Source organism: Martes martes (genome assembly GCF_963455335.1).
Source record: "Martes martes genome assembly, chromosome: 3".
Taxonomy (NCBI): domain Eukaryota; kingdom Metazoa; phylum Chordata; class Mammalia; order Carnivora; family Mustelidae; genus Martes; species Martes martes.
In genome coordinates this window covers 134246339-134270854 of record NC_137890.1, presented here as the reverse complement: position 1 = coordinate 134270854, position 24516 = coordinate 134246339, and the positions used below count along the sequence as shown (strand labels likewise).

The window sequence follows — 24516 nt, the reverse complement described above, 5'->3', positions numbered from 1 at the left end:
AAAAAAAAAAAGAAAGAAACTATATACCTATGAAAAGGTTGTAAATTTTAATTACAATAAAAATTTGAATATGTAATATCAATTATCTTATTTTTTAAAAAACCAATTAATAAAAGGAAACTATATTCTCAAAGCCCAATCACTAAAGCCATTGGTCTTTTCCTCAGGCTTTAGCCTTTATCTTCTCTAGAACATTTCACATCATTAGCTACCTTCTTCAGAGTTCCTCTCTTTTGCCTTCTGTAACATTACACAGTGTTGGGTCTCTTCCTACTACAATGATTGCCCGTTTCTGGTCTCCCTTCCCCTTCCAAAACCTTTAAATATCAGCATGCCCAAACTTCAGTTCCCAAACTTCTGTCCTTGCATTCTATTTGCAAAGAGGCCACTCACTGGGTTCCAACTACCTACTCTGAGCATCTGTCTCCCAGACCTGTATCTGCAGCTGTGACCTCCCTCTTGTTTTGTTCTTGTTTTGTATTTTCAACTATTTGCTAGAGATTTCCAGGAAGACAGTCCGCAGTTGCACAACAGTACATTACCTTAACCTTTCTAACACAAACATAAACATGCCTTTCAATGGTCTCTATAATCCAAGACTTCAAATCTGTCATTAAAACCTCTCAGCTGTCTGGTTCTAATTTTTTCTCAGTCCTCTGTTCACCATCCCTCTACTGCTTTGCACTGCTAGGATTTCTATGAATTCTTGTAACACTTAATATCCATTTCACCCATTTCTGTTTTGTCAGAGACTGGTTTCAGATATTGTCTTGCCTCCCAGGTAAATTAGATGCTCCTGAAGGCAGAAACTTCCTTATACACCTCATACATTTACATCTTTACACACTCCCTAACATGCTTTGCCCAGTTCCGGGTACAGCAACAAACACAGGATGACAGCAGTGACAGCAGTGACAGCAATTACCCACAGTGCACAGGGGCTCCAGGAGGGGCTTTGGGTCACAGAGAACTCAGTCCATGTGTTGCCCCACCCTGTACTACTATATTAGACAGGTTAACTCTGAGCTTAGTTCATAACGTTGTTGCAGGGAGAAAATAAGACAATGCATACCAAGTATGAAGCACAGGGTATGGCACAGAACTACCATTTGCTAAGGGGTTACTACTATTGTGAGGACAGCTTTGCTAATGTAATCACATTCTACAATTCATCCTGTTCTCAACACAGTAACTAGGGAAGCATCTTTGTAACATGCTTATTCTGATTTCGGAAACCTCCTAAAAGCATGTCCTGCTTGTTTCAGAGAACAGCTGTTCTACTTACGATTTTTTCATCTGACCTTCCATTAGCGCTATCCTAGAACTGAGCCCTCTTTTACAAGGTATCCTTGCCTACCCCTAATAAATGTTTTCAGAAAAGGGATAATTTGTCAAATGATAACTCACCCCAGGTCTCCATCCAGATTTTCAAATACTTCGCCCCCAACAGTTTCATTATCTGGATTCAGACAGATTTCTATCATGTTATAAAGGGCATTTTGGCCCCAGTCACTGTCTTTCCGAGCCTTATTAAAATGTCGAAGGGCATCATTTGGTTCTCCAGTATACCTTGTTAGGTGTTTAAAAAAAAAAAATCACATTTCAATCGTTGAGTCATTTATAATCCCTTTGAGAAATAAAATTAATATATTTTAAAATGTAGATCTATCTTAAGACAAAGGAAAGCTTATTCTACTTCATTCACAATGAGAAAAAAAAAAAAACTATTACGTAGGATTTATTCAACAATAGATTTACCAAAGATAGAGTCCTTTACAGTATTGAAATCCTGGCTCCAATTTTGCTCTGGAGTTACGTTTTTCAGCCATTAAGAAAAATCTTGGAACATCCTCAAGTTTTCCACATCTTCTCAAGAAATCAATTAAACGAGATAATGTCATATAATTATCTAGAAACAAAGAATATTTCAGATATAGATAATATTTTATATTTCTTGTTTTGACAGTTATAATCCTACTTCATTAAAATATAGTTTACTTCAAATGAAGGAGAATTTAAATACAATCAAAAGGATTGCCTTAAGGGTTATAAATCCCTAAAGGGACTATATGAGCAGTTAGATAAGGGTTGGTTGGATTGAACAATGAGAGAAGCTAATCTATAAAATACAAGTCAATATATAAACATGTACATTTGTTATAATTTAATTATCAACTGTTCCTGGGAACAAAACCTAGAAGCAGTCTCTGCATTGGTCATCTAAACTCCACCTGTAAAATTCAGGAGGGTTGATGAGATTGCACAGGGTGAGTCTGTCTGTGACTTCCTTATTCACTACAGCTAGGAAGAGGATAAGAACAGTACCTTTTCATTATAATATTTGGGGTGGGCAATTGGAAATTTTACTTCATACTTTCCTTAATATGCATATGTGACTAATGTACTAGATTCTAGCTTACCATAATGTAACTGTAATAAATCAGTCCGAGTACTTTAATCCTATTTTATCTTCTTCTAAAAAAATAATTAATTTAGTTCTTTGGTGTATAATTTCCTGGCAGGTTCCTAGAAAGCCTTCTCCCAATTCTGTTTAGTTCTTTTGCATAACTGAAATACTAAGTTTTGAGAAAAATGTAATAAATATTTTTAAGATTGTAAAAATAATGCAGACACTTTAGAAAATTTGGGGAAAAGACAGAAAAAGTATAAAGAAGGAAAAAAAAATCACTCACTCCTATTCCCACCAGCTAAAGATTACCATATTTTGGTACATTTCCTCTCATATATTTATGAGTGAAAACCATCCTATTGATATTTAAAAACTTATTTCTTTGTTTATATATATACAAAATTGTAGTCACACCGGGGGTTTTAATTTTGGCCCAACATGGGTACAGCAAACATTTCCCAAATGCCAATAAATGGTCTTCAAAAACATACTTAAATGGCTGCATAACAGTCTATTATATTGATGGCTCACATTTTATTTCTCTGTAGTTGTCCTTTGCAGGTAATTTGGGCTCTCAAGTTTCAGTTACCACAGGACTCATAGTAGTAGATTTGCAAAAATCCTCATTATATAAGCTATGCTGATCTTGTTTATAGGGTTAGAATTAAAACACAAAAACAAAAGCTTTTTAAGCAATTTATCTTTGATTTTACGTCCTAAGAGAAAATATCATTATGATCCAGCAATCCACTTCTGGGTATATAGGCAAAAGAACCAAAAGCGGGGAATCAAGCAAATATTTGTATACCAGTGTTTGTGACAACATCACTCACAATGGCCATAAAGTTGAAACAACTCCAATGTTCATCATCAGATGAATGGATAAATAAAAATGTGGTGTATATACGCACACAATGGAGTATTATTTCGCCTTAAAAAGGAAGGGAATTCTGACACATGCTACAACACGGATGAACCTTGAAAACATTATACTAAGTGAAATAAGCCAGGCACAAAAGGACAAGTACCATATGGTTCCATTTTATATAAAGTATGTATAGTAGTCAAATTCATAAAAAGGTAGGATGATGGTTGCTAGGGGATAGGGAGAGGGGAGCATGGGGAGTTAGTGTTCAATGGGGACTGAATTTTAGTTTGGGATGATGAAGTTCTGAAGACAAATAATGGTGAAGGTTACAAAATAATCTGAATGTATTTAATGTCCTTGAACTGAACACTTAAAAAATGGCTAAAATGTAAATTTTACATTAAGTATTTTATGTTACGTTATACAATAAAAAATACTTAAAAAAGAACCTCTGTAGTCCTTATATCTATCTACTGAATTGTATGATGTCAAGATAATCCAGGTTATAATGACCCCATCATCATTTGCCTTCCTTGATCTATAATCTTGGGTCTCAAGATTTTGTTCTTCCTGCCTTTTGGCATCACTAAAAAGCAGAACATGGTAAGACTGTAGCTTCAGAAAAAGAGGATTCAAATATCGGTCTTGTCTTTTAGCTATGCAAATTCAAGCAAATTATTAAAATTCTCTGAGTCAAGAATTACTTATTTTCTTAAAACAGGATTATAATCTTGACCCTCAAGATGTCATTGAGACCAAATAAAAAAAAGTCATGAAAGAGCTTTAAAAATATAATGGTCATTAGGAATATTTACAACTCCAAAAGTTTTGATAGGAACCAGGGACATCTACCTATAATAAAGTCACAGAATCTAGAAGCTGTATTGGATTAGACAGATATGTAAAGGTTAAAATTTCTGGCTGAAGTTTTTTTTTTTTGTATGCTATTGCTAATATGTGCAATGCATGACATTGCTAATATTATTTAAAGTCAACCCTGGGAGGCCTTGGGGGGCCCTATCACCTTTTAATATTACTGAAATGTATTATTAGTTTAAATTATAATTACCACTGATAGATTAAATTACATTAACTTGTCTCTTGGTTAACCACAAAATTTGACAGAAGGCAAACTTCTGTACTTAAAGAATCCACTGAAAACTGAAATGGATTACATTCTAAAAAAACGTGGCCCATACTTATTGATGAATAGTGAGAAGATTTCAAAATAATTACAGTGTGATGCGATGTGGCATGAGTAAGTGCTAAGGAATTACAAGCACGGAATTTGTCACTTTGCCTAGAGGAGGCAGGAGGTTTTGCACAGAATCAGACTTGTGGGCAGCCTGAAGGCTAAGAGGAGGATCTTGCCAGACAAAGACATTCCAAGAGGCAGATGGTGTGCACAGAGACAGAGCAGTGGAGCCCGGGCAGTGCTAAGTCCGAGGTTACTAGATATTAAACTGGAGGAAGAGGGCTGAGAAATACAAATGGGCCTATAATTTAGGGCCATCTGATTATCAAAATAATGCCATGATTTTAGACTCAACCCTGGAGAGCCATCCTAAATTTTTAAACCAAGGAATAGCTTCTGATTTATAAAAGTGATAGGAGAGTCCTATAAACATGAAGGTATGAAGCGGCCAGAGCCAAGAGGCTGGAAGGTGAGTGGGGAGAGGGGAGAACGACCCCAATGCAAGCCGGGGGTCAGGACGGGGCAGGCTGCGTGTGACGGCAGGCTCTTCAGCACACACAACTGATGCGACTTGTTCAGCAGTTAGTGTCAGGGGAGGAAAACCCAGAATGGAGATTTTAAGAGAAGAAGTGTCACCTGTCAAGAGAAGAGTCATTCTTTCTATAAGAAGGATTCTCTACTAGCTAGGTTAAGTCAAACTAGACAGCACATTTCTTTCTTTCTTTTTTTTTTTTAAAGATTTTATTTATTCATTTGACACACAGAGAGAGAGATCACAAGTAGGCAGAGAGGCAGGCAGAGAGAGGGGGAAGCAGGCTCCCTACTGAGCAGAGAGCCCTTGTGGGGCTCGATCCCAGGACCCTGAGATCATGACCTGAGTCGAAGGTAGAGGCTTAATCCACTGAGCCACCCAGGCGCCCCAACAGTACATTTCTAAGGTAAGCTAAAATACAGCATTAACTTAAGGTATAACATGTGCTGCCAAGGATGTCCTATAATTCATGCACAAAGTATAGATATGTAAGTCTGACAAAACAGATCTGTGAATGGAGTCCTACCGGGAATAAAGCATAGAATACATAAAATATGAGAGACAGTAACAATTTTCCCAACATTTTGTGTTTTTAAATGACTAGGTATTTGAGTCATTTATCGATCCATCAACCAGTAAACATTTCTTCTGCACCATCTACATGTCAGGCAGGGATGTAAGATGAACACGACATGATCCCTGCCAACGTTGGGGAGTTTGCAGTCTCATGGAGAAGACAAATAAATGTATGCATAAAGTTTCCAGAACTGGGGCGATTAACTCCTCCCAGTTTGTTGAGTCTTTTAGTATTAAAAGTCCCACATTGGGGGTGCCTGGGTGGCTCAGTGGGTTAAGCCTCTGCCTTCGGCTCAGGTCACGATCCCAGGGTCCTGGGATCGAGCCCCGCATTGGGCTCTCTGCTCGGCGGGGAGCCTGCTTCCTCCTCTCTCTCTGCCTGCCTCTCTGGCTACTTGTGATCTCTGTCTGTCAAATAAATAAAATCTTTTAAAAAAAAAAAAAAGTCCCACATTGTCCAGGAGATCTCCAGTCTCGGGCAGATGCCAGTGTATGGTCACCCTACTCAGCATCACATGAGGCATCTTATGAGAAAGGTGGTGGCCGTTAAGATACAGGTTTTTGGCAAAGGGTAAATAGATTTTGGATTATGTGTTGGGAAAGACAGAGGAGGAGAAGAAGAAAGAGGGCAAAGTGTACTATAGGCAAAAGGAAAAAGAAACACAAAGATTTGGAGGTGTGGATGTATGTCATTTGATAATTGATATTTCTGGAGTACAATATCCTTATACTAAATTTATAAATAATTTATTTTGTATTTGTTCATAAACAGTCCAAAGTTGGCAATCGACTAAGCCAATATGACTATTATTTATTTTAAAAGAATGCTGATGCTAAGTTACCTGGCTGAAACAAAATTCACATGGCAGATGAGGGCTTCTTCAAATCTCCTATGTGAACACACTAGTGTCATCAATACCTTAAAAATAATGGCAAGGGCAGAGGTGTGTTTTTTAAAGAAATCAGGTTGGATTACTCTCATAGGGAAGTGCTACAATATGCGAACAGCTTGAGACAGAATGAAAATAGTACGTATAGCTCCTTAAGACATGGTTCAGAGAAGCAGGAAAGGACACAACCGAGTCTGGAACCCAGGAGAGAAACGGCACAAGAAAAATAACTTAGGCTTAAGGAAAGCAAGAATCCACTTTGGGCAACGGAGCAGGTAGGATGGGCCTGTATTTTGGACTGCTACAGAGTAGAAGAGGTAAGGCATTGACATAATTCACACACAGCAGAAGCTGGTACCAACAAGGCCAAGAAACAACTGCAGGGCCTGAGGCAATCCAGAGGTAGGAGAACACTTAAAAATATAATAAAAACAATACAAAGAAAAATGTTGTTATTACCACAAAGACAGATAGGACTTTCTTGCTTTCAACTTGACCCTAGCCAGGGGTACTTTATTTGTAAGCAGAAAGTGTTGTTCTCAAATTCAAACTTTTTAAAAGCATTAGTAACTACAACAGGGAGAGGACATCCGGTTCTTTGAGTTGCCCTACTTGAGGAAGAGCTGCCCGTTTGTCCATGCCGCCCAGACCGGGCAGCTCTGACTGCCCACCTCATCCCGCCATGAAGGCATCAGGGTTTACAAGAACCGAGTGACAGCTCTAGACCTCCTCTGAGACTTCAAACTCTCCTTGGTAGAAACAGAAGTAACCCATATTACTGTTTCTACCCTCCTTTCCTGTTTCCCCTTTCCTTTGCTCCTTCCACTCTTCTTTCTAGTCAAAATTCACTGAGCTCCGAGCCAGCCAGATACTGTTCTAAAACCTGGAAGCACAGCAACGAAGACAACTTCCTGGTCACTTGACGCATATATTCTAGGATTTGTAATTTTTGTTTTGTTTTGTTTTTCAAGGGTGAGATACAAAAACAAAACGCAAGATAGAAAGATGGAGAGAGCAGTAAGAGGCGTTGCTGACCCAGGATGGCCGTGGAAGGGCGCTCTCAGGAAGCGGCGTGGCCGGCACCACATCCTGAAAGAAGGAATTTGCCGCCACCAGGCTGTCTGGGAGAAGCACACCCCAGGAAGGCAGAAGAGCAGGGCACTAACCTGCTGGGACTATTGCCACCTAATACCTACCAGCCCTTTCCTCCTCACTATCAGAATTCTGATTTTATCCAATGTGGCACTGTGTTCCGCTAAAAGATGACATTTCCTAGCATCTTTGGGAGCCATGGAGGTGCTTCTAGAAAGGAGTTTTTTAAAGAAAAAAAAAAAAAAAAAGATGGTTCACAAGGGAGGTATGCCTTTCAGGCCACCTCTGCCTCAGCCTTCCTTCCCCATCCGGACCCTGGAACACTGAGGCTAGAGGTGCAGTCATCCTGGACTGCGAGGTAATTAACAGGAGGAAGTTAGGCTGGTGATGACTGAAGAAAAAGGCAAAGGACTCGCGTGTCCTGATGACACTGTGGACCCTCCATGCCACTCCCTGCATAACCTACTTTTAAATTTCTTTTACATAAGTGAGAAATAAAAAGCCATAATTATTTAGGCCACTGGAATTTCGAGGCGGGGAGTTCCCGCTACTTTCAGCTGAAAGCATTTCTCAACTGTCTAGTGGAAAGGAACAGAAACCGGGGTGTGCTATGACAATGAGCAGTCATAATCGACGTGACAGAGGATGACGATGGCTGAGCCCAGGTGGCAGCAGCACAAGGGGTAAAAGGTGATGCGGTTCCAGAGAGACCTTGAAGGTAGAGCAAACAGGGATCGGCTGGCAGGCGGGATGTGGTACAGAGAAAGATGAGCCAGGCGTCACTGTAAGAATTAGGGCTTGACTAAGTGGGTAAATGGTGATGCTATTTACTGAGGTGAGGTATGGAGAAGGAGCAGATTTGAAGGGAAAGATCAACCGTTCTCCACCGTCACGTTAAGTCGGAGATCCTGGGACAGTGGAATGGGAACGTGAACAGACGGTGGTGTGTGTGAGGCAGGACGGGACATACACATCTGCAAGACACCAGCACACACATGGGCTGTAAAGCCACGGGCCTGGATGAAGTCACCCAGCGGGCTGAATGTATAAAAAAAGAGAAAGTTCAAGAGCCAAGGTCTAGAATATTCTGAGATCTACAGGTCATAAAGAGGAAATGTATCAAACAAAGGGGTGGGCAGCGGAAAGAAGAAAACCCAGGGAAGCCTAGCATGCCAGCACACAAGTGGAGAAAGTCCTTCATGAGGGAGGGGAGAAGCTGCGCTCAGCGTGATGACAGGGCGAGCAGGCGGAGAGCTGAGAAATGAAGGCAGGACCCGGCAGCGCAGAAGGGGCTGGCCGCCCCCGCAGAAGCAGCTCCCCTCACTGCGGAGCCGAGCAGAGGGGACACTGCCCGGCTGGAAACGGCTTCGAAACTGCTGCGAGGCAATTTGCTAGAAAGGAAAATGGAAGAATGGAGGAGTCAATGGAAGAATTAGTTTTTACTTATTAACATATTTAGCAAGGGGCTACCACAGCATGTTTGTGTGTGGACAGGGGAAACAGCGGTGGAGCAGGAGAGAGAGAGAAGTCTGGAGGAAAGCGCTCCAGGCGGTGGGGGGTGGCGTTCCGGCCCACGGGGAGACGCTGGCTGCATGTGGGACAGCAGACCTGGGGAAGATGATGGCCGGGAAGAGGCGCTTGGTGACAGGTGGATGGAGACATTCTCTTCCAGTTGTTCATGTTTTCCTACTTAAACCGGAGGTAACATTTTTAGCTGAGGACAAGGAATGGGCAGAGTGGACTGGAGGTTTGAGGAGGGAAGAGAAAGCGTAAAAAGCAGGCGAGTGAGTGAAATCATTACAGAAATACAGCAGGATGGCCAGGCCGCATCTGAGGGCCCAGGGAGGCCTGTGGTCATCATCTAAAGGAAGGCCAGTCCACGGTGTAACATTTCCCTCATACCTATTTCAGCTGCTCAAGGGCAAGTGTGGACTAAGCAGACAGCCAGACTCCATGGAGGCTTCCATAACAGCCAAAAAGTGAAAGAAGTGATTGCATTAGAAAAAACATCATCAATGGATATTTACCTGGTTTGCGTTCTAAAAGCTGCTGTAAATGAAACACTGCTTGTTCATAGTCCTGTTTTCTGAACATGAGATCTGCCATCATCTATAAAGGTAAAAGTTGGTTCTAAAAATATTGCCATATGTTTTAGAAAGCACATCTTTCCTATCAAACAGAGTCAGGGCTATGCAAGCACATATGAAACACATGAGGAGGACAGAGATTAGAAAAAGGAGCCATTTAAAATTCAAGTATACCTTAAGCAAATTAGCACTGATATCAGCCTAACAGAAGATAATTAAGGATGTGAAACAGATCGCTCTGTTCGCAAAACTTTATTTTTAGCAGAAAATATGTTTCAAGTGGTTATTTTAAAAACAGAAATTTGAAGGGAATTGCACACTCTATGTGTTATCATCGAGAAGATGCCTCCCTGGACTTGGTTAAAATGATGGGAAGATTTAAAAAAAAAAAAAACCAACCCAAAACACTCAAACCCTCAATATTTCAAAGGAATTTAAAATGAGCAAGATCTACTGAGCTTTTATTGTGTGTTTTAAAAGGGATACTTTTTATACTTCTTTTCAGTTATAATTATAACTTTCAATGAACCTCTAGCACCGTCATCTATGTAGCTGTCTGAAAGCTAATGAACACCTCAACCCAGGAAAAATGAGAAAGCAAAGCGAAACTCGGAAACACACCATCTTAGAATGATACACAGAGCTTTCCTCTGTAACTCCAAAAGTCCCACAGAAGCTTTAAAATGGGTCCAGCGTGTCTGGGCAAGTACTTAAAACCGTCTTTAGCCAACTACAGCTTTATCACAGGAACTCCTTCTGACCAAGTGTCCTCTTTGGCATCGAGAAAAATTAATGAGGCCTGCAAGGGCAAGTGAAGGCCTGATCCAGGTTTCCATTCTTATTAAGACAAAAAAACTCTGGTCTTTACTGGTAAATGTACTACTAATGTCAAAAATATCATTTCTTCCAAAAGCCAACACAAGCTAGGTCTCTCTAGTATTAGTTTTATGAGGAAAATTTGAAACCTCCCCATGGAATATAAAACACATCTGCCTTTACGGCACTGAAGTCTCAGGGACTAACCATGGTGGCGGCCTCATTGTCCTGGTCACTCTGGAGGAGGAGAGCACAGTGCCGCAGGCAGGCCTCAGGGTCATCCTGTATCAGGTATAATCGTGCCAGCTCCAACATTATCTACAGAGAAAGCACAAGGTCAGTCAGAAACTGTTTGGAATAAAATGTGAGTGAGGAAAATGTCTGGACACAAATTATGCCTTAGTTGACCAAAAGTGATGGCAATAAAAATGCCAAGTCTGAGGAGGCAGGAAAACTATGGGCATATTCAGCTCTACTTTCTCGTATATACTGGAAACAGGGGAAAACCAGTAGTAACCTACTCGAAAGGTAGAGAGACATAAAGCATTATGAAAAAAACACCTGTCTTAAATCAGAGATTAGATTCTAGTCCAGGCTTCTCCATGGTGGGCCCAAGTCCCTGTTATCTCTCTAAACCTGTTTTCTCATTTGAAAAATAAAAAGCCTGGAGCAGATGATTTCTAAGGTATGCTTCAGATTTCACAACTTTCCCTCAGCCACCACTGAACAAGGTACCTGTTTGGTTATGCCTTAAAGGTTACTTTTGCCTTACATCTGAGTTGTATTCATTTAAAAATACTCAATTTAAAACCTTAAATTCTGAAAAAAAATAAATACAAATAAAACCTTAAAATCTGGGTGCCTGGGTGGCTCAGTGGGTTAAGGCCTCTGGTTTCGGCTCAGGTCATGATCCCAGGGTCCTGGGATCGAGCCCCACATCGGGCTGTCTACTTGACAGATAGCCTGCTTCCTCCTCTCTCTCTGCCTGCCTCTCTGCCTACTTGTGATCTCTGTCTGTTAAATAAATAAAATCTTTAAAAAAATAAAACCTTAAATCCTAACATATGGCAGTCTTTTGTTCCACATCATGAAATAGTCAGAGAAAGACAAATACCATACGCTTTCACTCATGTGTGTAATTTAAGAAACAAAACAAGCAAAGGGGAAAAAAAAGAAGAGATAGAGGCAAACCAAGAAAGACTCTTAACCACAGAGAACACACTGCTGGTTACCAGAGGGGAGGTGGAGGGGGGGGGGGAGGGTGATACAGGTGATGGGGATTAAGGAGGACACTTGCTGTGATGAGCCCTGGGTGATGTTTGGAAGTGTTGACTCACTATATTGTACACCTGTAACTAATATTACCCTGTATGTTAACTGGAATTTCAATTAAAAGAAAAAGGGAAAAAAGAAGTATTTAGCCATATATAAGTTTTTTAAATTAATCATCTATCAAGATATGAGAGAATAGGATTTTAATTTACACAACCAGAGATGTAAAGAAGTTTTCTATACCAACATTATCCTTACATTTATTCTCATGCTGAGGTAGGAGATTCAATCTAGTCACTTTTTTTGCACATCTGGCACCAAACAGCAATTGAAATACAGAGGTATACAACTGCAGTTTGGTAAACTGAACTGAATCACCTAGATTCAGATATTCAAGATTGAGACATTGTTTTAAAGTGATTATTAAAACAGAGCTTTCAGATTTATTTTATAACAATTTTTCTATAATAATTTTAAAACTCTAACATTAATTTAAGGCATCATATAAGGATTTCAAAGAATTTCTACAAACAGATGTTTATTTAGCTTGTGTTTTTATTACATTTCTTTTTTTACAAATAAGCTGGTGAGGATTTTACATTTGGGGCAACAATGTAACAGATGACATCTGGAATAAAAGGTGGTGACAATTTTATAAAGGTACTGACCTTATTATCTGTTTCACAATGAACAAGAGCCTCTCTATAAAACTTAATTGCTTTTTCATAGTCTCGCTGAGCAACAGAATGTTTTGCAATCCCTGCACAAATTTCAGCCGCTAAGTGTTTCTGTGCAGAAGCTGCGTCTGGCTGTTCCATCTGAACACGTTTTAGTACCCTAGCTTGTAATTCTCGAGCCTAGAAAAAAATAAGGACAAAAAGGAATTTAAAAAAGAAAGAGAATAAGAAAGAAAGAGAAAATAAATTAAACAATCCCCAATAACCCACATACAGCATAACTGCACACATCTATTTAAGCATTATTGGCCCTCACTCTAACAAAGCCTGATCCAAAGAAAATGTCTTAATTGGGGTCTTAAACATGCGTTTGTTTGCAAATGAGCCAGTGTGCACATCTCTTTCCAAATGAAGTATAAGAAAATTACTGAGTCTTTTCCCACTGTTATAAGGATTATATACAGAAAGCTCACGAAGGAGGAAATGCAACCATGAAACAAATATCTGAAAAAGAATCTAGATGTAATATATGGAAATGTAAAGTGTTTATTAAATAAACTAGTATCTAAAAATTACTAAATCAAATATTGGCAGGTTTCAGAGAGTAAGTACATCCATATATTGTTGATGGCATACGAATGAGTCCAATCTTCATCCTAGCAATACATACTAACTTGATAAAATTAACCAGACTACTGAACTTTGTTGTTCCACTCTTAGGAAAGTATTATGGATATTACTTAGGAAAAAAAAAAAAAAAAAGGAACCATGTTATCTGTTATAAGGAAAAAACAATCTCTGTTCCTTCTTGTAAAAAGAAAAAAAAACCAATAGCAACAAATCAGAAAATCAATAGCAACTCAAATGCCTAATGACAGGGAAATGACTAATCAGGTCCAATGCTATACATAGATACCCAGAAAGAAGGCAGAGGTCTCCTTCAAGGTAAGAATGTACTGTAGGCTGCTGAATGGGAAGACTTATCAGCCTCATCACCTACAGGTTTGATTTCTGAAACACTGAGACCTTCCTTTTGTAAGTGACAGAGAAATCCTATGTTTTAGGCCTTTACAACAAAATTTAACTTTGAGCTATAGATAAGCATCCACTAATGCATTCATGCATTCATTTAACAAAGAGTAAATGCCCACCATCTGCCACACATTCTGCTACAACAGGGAGCCCTTCTGGGGACTCCTGTCAAAATGTTGGTTGACAACTGGTATTTGATGAAGATGGTCTAAAGCTGAATATTCTTTAGAACCATGGGTCATAAAATTAATTTAAGGCGTCATAATAAGCATTCTTTTGGAAATGAAAGAGGAAAGATTAGAAAATAATGGTGTATATAGTAGTAAAGGTTAATACTGTTTCCTGAAATTTTTATTTTTGTTATATTAATGTGTGTTCTTTTAAGTACGGAAGATATGTGTACATTTGTGTATTTCATGGTTTTTTAATATATGTAAATATTGGTGTGTATAGTTTTGCGCACAGGTGCACAAACACACACACTCATAGACAAAAAACTCTGCAATAACTGGTCTAAATACAGTGATCGTTATCTTTCTGTCTTACAGTAACTTTTATACTTGTTGTGCCAGCTTAATTATTAATTCTGCCTTTTTCCCTTTCAAAAGTATTTTGACTTGAATGATAAACTCTATGATCACCCTACGTCTAAAAGATATATAGTTCATTCTCTGGATCTAATTTTTATCTGCATCAACTAAATCTCTAAAAAGTCAGGTAAGATCTCATTAGCTTAACTTCCTAGAGAAACACTTTTATAAGTTAGATTTTGTGATGCTTTGCTTTTTTTTTTTTTTTTAAGAGAGTTTATTTATTTGACAGGGAGAGAGAAAGAGAGCATGCATTGGGGGAGTGGCAGAGGGAGAAGGCTTCCACTGAGCAGGGGACCCAGACGTGGGACTAAATCCCAGGATCCTGAGACCATGACCTGAGCTGAAGGGAGACGCTTAACTGACTGAGCCACCCAGGAGCCCCTATGCTTTGCATTTTCTTAAAGGTAAATAATCAGGGCAGATTTTTTGAGAAAAAAAAATTGTTTGCATTTATAATTAAAGGCATTTCATAAAATATGCTCAATTATTCTAAGTATATACAATGATTGTTATAAAACATTTTCATACAGAATAAAATTTTCTCAAAGAATTGATATCATTCCCTATTTTTTTCCTTGGATTCCAGAAAGACAAGAACTAAATTTAATTATCTGTTATGATAACTATGTTAACCTTGACTGTCAATGCATTTACTTCTCTCTCCGTCTTATTTTGTGAATTCCCTAAAATCCTTGGGTGGAATAAAGTATAAACATCTTACTCCATAGACTTCTTAATTTTTCCTTTCTACCTCAATAGCTTTATTGTATACATATATGTCTTACTGAAGATCACATTGAAATAAAATATACCAATTAAGTTGGAATATCGGGGTGCCTGGGTGGCTCAGTTGGTTAAGCTTCTGCCTTCAGCTCTGGTAATGATCCCAGGGTCCTGGGATTCCAGGATGTGGATCGAGCCCTGCATCAGGCTCTCTGGTCAGCAGGAAGCATGTTCACCCTCTGCCTACCTACTGTTCTGCCTACTTGTGTGCTCTCTCTCTGTGTAAAATAAATAAATAAAATTTTTAAAAAGCATTTTTATTTTTATGAGAGAGAGAGAAAATGAGCAGGGGTGGGGAGGGAGAAGCAGACTCCCCACTGAGCAGGAAGCCTGACATGGGCACTCAATCCTAGGACCCTGGGATCATAACCTGAGCCAAAGGCAGATGCTTAACCAACTAAGCCACCCCCGAACCTCATAAATAAAATCTTAAAAAAAAAAAAATCAGAGTATCAAATTACGGCTTATATGTTAAATTGTAAGTAACAGAGAAATCCTATGTTTCAGGCTTTCACAATAAAATTTAACTTTGAGCTATAGATAAGCATCCACTAATGCATTTACGCATTCACTTAACAAAGAGTAAATGGACTTATATAGACATAATGGAAAAATCCACACAAATGAATGTTAAGTGAAAGAAGCAAAAATAATCCATTCATATTATTTTAAACTACATAAAGTTAGAAAGTCATAAAATTGTTAGTGTTTTATGGCACACGGGTTGTTTATATCTGATTTATTTAGATTTTACTTTCACAGGAAAGATGGTTCATTTAATATGCCAAAAAGTGATTTTTTTCCCTGTAATTTTTCCTGCAATTAAAAAATTAAAATAATGTATGGTTTCCTTTGAGTCATTCAACTAAAATTTCAAACACCTATCATGACAGACAGATTTTAAGATGACTCCCATGATCCTCACCTCCTGGTCTTCACTCCCTTGTATAATCACCCTGTGTGTGAGGTGTGACCTAGAACTTGCTTGTAACCAACAGGATATGGCAAATATGACAGAACGTCACTCCCATGATTATATCACGTAAGACTCTGTCTTATTAGCAGGCTCATTCTACAGACTTTCTCCCTTGCTGGCTTTGAAGAACTAAGTAGTTATATCAGCTGGCCTACCAGGCAAGGAGCTGATGAACCTCTAGGGTGTGGGAACCTCTAGGATCTGCAACAAGAAGCAAACAAGAAGCTGGAGCCCTAAGTCTTACAGCCTTGAGCAAATGAATTCTGCTAATAACCTGTGTAAGCTTGGAAGTAGATCCTCCCCTAATCAAGTCTCTAGATGAGAACCCAGCCCTGGTCACACCTTGACTATCCTGACACGTCGTAGAGGACCCAGCTAAAACATGTCCGGAATATGGACCCACAGAAACTGGAAAAAATAAATGTGTGTATTGTTTTCATTGAGTAAATTTTGTGGTAATTTGTTACATGGCACAGAAAACTAATGAGGCAAGCATTTGCTAGGGTCACAAAACATGGGCTTATACCTACATTCACTGAAATTTTAATTTTAGCAGAAAGATAGATAATAAAATAATTACAGCCAATTATGAGGAGTTTTATGGCTGGGAAATACCAGTTCCGATGATAGTACACGATACGAGACCTAACCTAGTCTTGAAGGTGAAGTGAGATTTAAAGAATTACTGGTAGTTACACCCACGTGAGTTTGGGAGAAATAAAGGAGATGGAACTGGAGTACAGGCATTAGGAATTATAGGTGAAGGAAAGAACGTAAGGGATACTATTGCTTGACCAAAGAATTAGAAGGAAAAATGGTTAGAAAGACAGAGAAAATTTACATCAGGTAAGTTTGTTAAATAATTTTTTTTATTCTAGAGGGCAGTTTTTTTCTACAGAGCAGTTACTACTACATGTTTAAAAGCAATGAAGTAACAAGATCTGGTCTGTCTTTCAGACCAATCACGCTAGTGTTGAGGAGAACTAACTGGAATGAAACAAGATTGGAAGAAGATAGGGATCCGTTAGGAGGCTAATGGAGGGGTGTGGGCAAAAGATAATGTGGGACAGGGCAAAAGGTGACAGAGATGAAAGACATAGAAAAATGTGGAGTTATTTTAGAAATCTGAAGTTTTTAGAAAGTAGAATTAATAAGACTTGGGGCTTCTCTAATGTAGCAGTTCTGCCACCGCCTAAAATGTTTAGCAACCATGCAAAATACTATGACGGAACTCCTCAAGTCCTATAATGTGGGCACTGAGCTCAATAAATGGTTCCTGAATTAAAAAACTTGTAAGTTGCTTTTGAACTGTTAACTCAAGATTTATCTTTTTGGAGATTAGAATGCAGAGAATGTTAACAACTGAGAAGAATTTTATGGCTCTTTAAATTTATTTAAAGATGATAACCTCCGTACTATAACATATAAGCTTAAAATTAATTAAGTTTGGTTCATTGAGATAGTATAACCATGTATACTGTTTATTCTCTTCTTAGTGTTGCTTGATATATCCACTCATATAACATAAGGACTCACATAAAAGGGCAGCTGGGACTAGTAATAGTCACAAAAAGGTAAAATAGGTCAAATTCACTTCTAAAATATTTTAAACATCTAAATTTACTGATATTACACTTTCTTTGTAGCTAATGGTAACTATCCTAGGGTTAGGTATCATTTTCTTACCATGTGATCAGAAAATAGGGATAAAACATACCAACACTTAAGGATAAGATATTAACACTTTAAAGATGACATGTTGTAATGAAATCATAAACTTGGATGGGTATCACAGAAATCTAATGACCCAACTTCAAATCATTCACAACTGGAATAAAAAAAATTGGACATATGGGACAAATTATTGAAATGTTATTTTACACACACATACACACATACCACTGTTAGCTAAAGCTCAAAGTCAGTTGTTAAGCATCTGCCTTTGACTCAGGTCATGATCCCAGAGTCCTGGGACTGAACCCCGAATCGGGACCCTGCTCAGTAGGAAACCTGCTTCTCCCTCTCCCACTCCCCCTGCTTGTGTTCCCTCTCTCGTTTTGTCTGTCAAATAAATGAATAAAATCCTTAAAAAAAAAAATAAAGCTCAAAGTCAAAACATTTGATAAATTCTCTGGAGAATGCAGAACTCTTCTGGGTACATGAAAATTAGGTCAAAAGGTGGCAAGTACTATGGTATTCTAGAAAGCATATTGGATTACTAGTGAAGTACTCTATGTTCTACTTAAGCTCTGAGAAGATGTAGGATAAATCAATTAACAAACCTGACTTAACTGACACATATTGAACTAAGCACTCATTAATGACAGAAACACATTATTTTAAATCCACAAGGAACCTACACCAAAACTGATTATAAAATATAGGACAGAGAGCAAGCTTTAACAAATATCAAAGGACTGAATTGTTCAAAGTAGGTCTTTGACCACAGTAGAATTAAATTAGAAATCAATATCCAAAAGATAATAAGAACTCAAATACAGAGAAAATGGTGGTTGCCAGAAGGGAGGAGTTAGAGGGGTGAACAAAATAGTGAAATGGATTAAGAGGTACCCCCCCAAAAAAAGATAACAAGAAAATCAGAAGTGCCTGGAAATAACCCATTTGTTAAAGAAGCAATCAAAGTGAAAAGAAGGAATATTATGAACTGAGTAGTAATAAATTTGTGGGAGGTAGTCAAAACAATACCTAGAGAAAAATTATCAGCTTAAATGAGAAAGAACAGAACTAAGGCTAACTAATCTATTAATTAACATACTTTTTCAATAAGCTAGGCAAAGAGCAGCAAACCAAATCCAAAAAAAGTAGAAGAAACTAATTAATGAGATAAATGGAAAACATTTAATGAAGCCAGAAAAGCAAAAGATGGCTCTTTGAAAATATTAAGATATTAAACTCCTGGCATAATTGATCATTAATAGTAGAAGGAAAATAAAATAAAATCACCAATATCAGGCCATAAAAGATGACATTTTTACAGCACTTGCAGACATTCAAAAACAAGAAGATATAATGAACAAATTTAAAAATACAGCCATTCAAATTACTGTAAGAAGTTTAAAAATGATCAGTCTGAATTCTAAAGATGTTGAATCCACTAATCAAAACCTTCCATCAATGAAACCTCAAGGTCCAAATGGTTTTAACTCTGAATTGTTCCAAATATTAAAGAAACAACAATAATCTTAGAGATCCAAACACCCTCAGGAACATAGATTTACAAATTTTGAACATTAAAATTCATAACAAAGTGACATTTAAGAAATATAAGGGTGGTTTAACATTTGAAAATCAATCAATTTAATACAGTACATTAACAGGAAATGAAAAATAGGAGAAAAGTCCCAGGATGACCTTGGTAGCTGCAGGGTGCTATAGATAAAATTTAAGTCATTTATTAAAAAAAAATGTTAACAAGCTAGAAATTGAAAAATCATCAAAAACCATCAGGTGCTTAGGAATACATCCAAGCAAACATGTATAAAACCTCTCCTTAGAAAACCTCAGAATATTAAGAGAAATTAAGGAAGATAAAAACAAACAAAAGAGAAAAAAACGAGTTCACATCCTGCCTATGACCCTAGTCATGTGACTTTACACAAATTATTAAACCAAACTTCCTCAGCTATTAAAGATTTAAAAATATCACCTCGCTCTAATCATTATATTGGTTAGCAATAACACATTTAAGCAGTACAACCCACAGGCATTCAATCATTATTTCTATTTTGGCTTATTTTCTGTCGCAGTTGAGCCAAAATAAATTGTCTTCCTCTTACATGTGGCATATTGCCTTCTGTTCCCACCTCCCACCACACAGCCACTCACGCACAGCCACTCATGAGCAATGGCATTTACCTGTTGTAATGAAGTGATTGCATCACCAGGTCTTTCCATTTTACTATAAACTTTTGCTAGAAGAACATGAGAACGTCCATCTTCCATGAGAGCAGACAGTTCATTTACTATGAGAGAAGATAATGGGGAAAAATATTCATTTTAAATGAATGTTTACATTTTTCCACAAGTTTTAAAACTGGTCTTTAGAAAGAATGGTTTTGAACAACTGAATAAAGTTGAAAAACTTTCAGTCAGTTAACTGAAGGATGGCCAAATTAAAAAAAAAAAAAAAGATTGAGGATTTTCATCTAGCTGGAAGAAAAGTTAAAGAACTGGATAAGAAAAAGGTTTTTCTTAAACATATATTAAGAGATAACAATGTAACAATACACATAAAATTTTCAATGTTCATTTCTAAGTCTGTAAACATCTTTACTGAAGTTATTAAAAAATAATATAGACTAGTTGCTATGGGGTAATTGAGAAGATAACTGCTGTTTTAAAATAATAGATACTTGATAAGCAATGAAATATGGTCTTTAAGAGCACCAACTTTGATGGCAATCTGTCTGGTTTCAAATCGAGGCCTTCTCACTTACTAGCTATATCACCTTGAATGAGGTACTTATCCAGTTTGTGGTTCTCTTTCATCTGTACAATAGTGGAAGTAATAGTACCTATCTCATAGGGTTGTTGTAAAATTTAAAAAGTTTTTAAGTTATGAAATAAGTTTGCATATGCAATTAAAGTAGTCTAGTACCTGGCAAGTACTATTTAAATACTTGGTATTATTATTTTGTGATTTAAGAGCAATAAAAGAACCCTAGATAAATAACAAAACTATGTTTCTTCCACTATCAAGTGTATGGTCTGTGCCACATATGTATCAAAGTGGTTTATGCATATAGTTTCTTTAAAATCTCAGCCTGAGGGGCAGGTTTTGTTATTGGCACCTCACAGGTAAGAGAAACTATGAGATGGCTGTCACAGTGGGTCAGAGGAGCAATGCTGCACACATGAGAAGGGACCCATACCCCACTGTGAAGACTTCGGCTTAACTCTGAGGGAAATGGGAGACAGCAGTGAGCTTGAGCAGACAAGAGCAGACCTACTCTGTTTAAAAGGCTCGATGCTGCTGCTATTGAGAGAGGCTACAGAAGGGGAGTGGGGCTGAGGATGGAACAGGGAGACCAGCTGGAAGGTGACCACCATAATCCACTTGAGACAATGAAGGTTTGTACAAGGGGACAGCTGTGGAACTAGTGAGACAGAGTGGGGTTCTGAATATATTCAGAAGGTAGAATCAACAGGATTTCCTACAGTCAGGGACAAGGGAGATGGCTAGGATTTGGGCTCTCAGCAATGGCTAAGAGGGATAAAGTTGTTGAGATGAAGAAGGCTGCATGTGGAAGAGATGTGAGGAGGCAGACGAGGAATTCCGGCTGACAAGCCAAGTTTAAGATGCTTAGAACCCAGGTACTACTTTGGCTAGATGAAGGTGGATATGTCAAGAAACTACATTGCTAACTTAAAGATGGAGATAATTATAGTCCTCTCCAAAACAAATGTGGACATTAATGACATAATATATAATGAAATGCTCAACAAATATTACATGAAAGCATTTATATTACATAAATGTAATAAACTTAACACCCATACAAGTAGAACATGCTACTTGAATCTCCTTTCACAGCCTTTTCAAAAATGCATATGCACATGTAAGGCCATCTGTAGTGTTTCAACCAAGGCCTGACAGACCCATGTAAATATTTTTATGGAAATAAATAACACTTTATATAGTAAATGCATCCCAAATTAGAAGAATTTTAACACCAATTTCATCAAAGCTAAATTAAAATACCATTTTGAAAATACTAGAAAACTTAAAGAGTTGGGCTGACCTTATCATGTATCTCAAGACACTTAACCATGGATAGGGACACTGGCAAAAGCAAAATACCTCAGGGCAAGAAAAGGAAGATTCCCAGAATCAGTCATACATATAAATAAGTTTATTATATGGTAAAGGTGGCATCTCAGTAAAATGCACTGAAATAAAACTGTTCTACATTTGGGAAACTATATAGTAAAACTGTATGTGGATTAAAGCATATGGATTATTCCAGAAAAATATAAAAGAATATTTTTACAATGTCAGGATGAGGGAAGTATTTCTGAGCATGACAGGAAATTCAGGACTCAAAAAAGAAATTCAGGACTCAAAAAAAGAAAAGGCTGGTATATATAATAATTATTCTATTTGAGGAAATGACAAATTCAATTGAAAAAACAGAAAAGGGGACAGGCTGGGAGAAAATATCTGCAAATGAGTAACAGGTGAGTGGTAATGTACCAGAGGTTCAGGGTCAAAGACAAAGGACATGAACAAATATATCCTGGAAGAAAATGTGATCTACAGACAAAAAATGATGCCTAGCCTTATCAATCATCCAAGACCTGCAAATTGAAGTGTTTTTTCCCTCCCCTAATTAATCTACACAATGATGGGACATTTTTGGCCTTAAGAAAGAGCCATGGGGCGTGACTCAATTCCAGGAAGCACACAGAGGTATATAAACAAGGATCCAGTCTCAGTACTGTCTCCAACTTTTCTTCAATCTAAAATGTCTATCCAGTAGGGGGCCCATCAAATAAATTACGATATTAACATATAGTAGAATGCTCTACCTATGCTAAAGAAAATAAAGAAGAGCTACATTTACCAACATGGAGAGAAGCTATTGAGTGAAAAATGCCTACTACAGATGTGCAGTATAATATGATCCCATTTTGGTAGGAAAATCTCTGAGGCATGAAAAAATGTGGTATTTTATTATGTGCAAGAGAGACAGAGAGGCCTGGTGGGGACACAATTAGGGTGATACTCAAGGTAAATTGGTTTTCTCTGAAGAGCAGGACAACACAACTTGCATTCATTTCTGTAATCTTTAAATTTTGGCGATGAGTAAGCTATAGATTTTAATTTAAAATAAAGATAATTGAAAAGCAAATTTGTGCAAACTTCTAAAAAGGCAATTAATAGTATCCAGTTACATTTTCAATACACGTAGTTTTTTGGGGAGTCGGGGGAGGAAGCGAAGAGTTGATTTGAGATCACACTGTCAGAATCCTCTCTGTAGTTCAAAGTGGGCCAGAAGGGTCTGCGAAGACCAATGCTTCAGAACTTGTTTCTAGAAACAATGTAATCATGAACTCAATATATCCACTGTACTTCCTCAGAGATGGAACCTGATTGGTGAGTTGGAGTTAGTATGAATAACAATAGGTAACCAATACAACAGATATGGGTCATTTCTTGGATCACAGGAGAAAGCTACCAAATTTGCAATTTGGCCAGTTTCCATACCATATCACATTTAGAAGCAAGTGTATACCAACGACTGAGATACAAGGATATTTACTGTAACAGTTTATTAATATCAAAAGAATGGAAAACCAACCGAATGCCCAATAATTGAAGGAAAGTTTAAAAAAACACACACACACAGGGCACCTGGGTGGCTCAGTGGGTTAAAGCCTCTGTCTTTGGCTCAGGTCATGATCCCGGGGTCCTGGGATCGAGCCCCGCATCAGGCTCTCTGCTCAGCAGGGAGCCTGCTTCCTCCTCTCTCTCTGCCTGCCTCTCTGCCTGCTTGTGATCTCTGTCTGTCTGTCAAATAAATAAATATAATATTTAAAAAAAAACAAAAAAAAACACCACACATAAAACAAAAAACTATGGCGTTACAGAATATTATGATGAGGACATTAAAATGAGATGAATATACTAACATCAAACTATATCTGGCACATGCTGTCTGTGAAAAAAATTACAGGAGAGGAAAAACAACGCATTTGAAAAGAAAAATTATGCTTATTATACTTATATATTTACATATATACTAAAACACAAAAATGGTTACCTCTATGGAGGTAGTTTAAGAACAAGGCAAGTAGAATTCACAGGAGAATTTGGGACTTACACATCTTTTAGAGTGCTGGATTTAAAAAGAAAAAAAAACTTAAAAGAGTAAAGACTATAAAAGTGTTTACTTTATGAATAAAAACATCAGATGTAGTTGTAATTTAAAGGAAACTCCCTTTGTATCATTTGGAAAGTACAGTATCCTTCTATAACACAATTGGCTCTTTGATAAAACTGTTATTATTCAAATATTTTAGTAGAGTGACATGCTCATAAATGAATAATCAATGTCACATATATAATATTGAGAATACAAATAAACATTTATGTAATGTAAAAATAAAGCAGATCAGACATATCGGGTAAGGTACACTTTTTTTTCAAATCAGAAAGACTTTCATACCAGGTTCATGAGCTAGAGCATGTTGAAGAACTTTTTCTGCTTTGTCATACCATTTCAATTTTAATAAAAGCTCAGCCAGGTCATAGCAAAGATAATTTTGTTGTCCACTTTTCAGAGCGGCTTCATAGTAAGTGATTGCCTAAACAAAATGCATTTCAGTTAGGAAAATAAGGCAATGAGAAAGGTATTAAGCATAGATATTTATATATTACAGACTTAAAGCATATAAAAATTAGAAATAACCCAGGAGAAGCTTAGGCATATACCTGCCTATCAGTGAAATATGCCATTTTTCTTAGACAGTCAAACATTAGACAAGGCAACTAGCATTTCTTATGAAAAGCAGCTAACGAAAGGTGCTTGGTGAAACTGTTTTTACCCATTTCAGTCCAGAGGCCAGTGAACTTTAATGAATGCAAATACTCTGCTAGTGGTTGTATGTATGTTCAATAGTTACCAGGAATAGAACAAGAATATAACAACTAAAGGAAAATCCATTATCCCTACTGGGGCTGCAGGGGGAAGCAT

The 24516-nt window shown here is 37.6% G+C and overlaps 1 protein-coding gene across 1 annotated transcript in view; it reads right to left on the bottom strand.

Moving 5' to 3' along the window:
* TTC21B (tetratricopeptide repeat domain 21B) overlaps nucleotides 1-24516 on the bottom strand; it is a 77108-nt gene that overhangs the window by 16321 nt on the left and 36271 nt on the right. Inside the window, exons 18-24 of the mRNA XM_080797956.1 lie at nucleotides 23989-24127; nucleotides 19676-19782; nucleotides 12407-12595; nucleotides 10674-10784; nucleotides 9591-9672; nucleotides 1759-1909; nucleotides 1408-1569 (exon numbers count right to left, since the gene is read on the bottom strand). Coding sequence (XP_080654082.1) covers nucleotides 1408-1569; nucleotides 1759-1909; nucleotides 9591-9672; nucleotides 10674-10784; nucleotides 12407-12595; nucleotides 19676-19782; nucleotides 23989-24127 — 941 coding nt within the window. The remainder of the gene's footprint in view (nucleotides 1-1407; nucleotides 1570-1758; nucleotides 1910-9590; nucleotides 9673-10673; nucleotides 10785-12406; nucleotides 12596-19675; nucleotides 19783-23988; nucleotides 24128-24516) is intronic.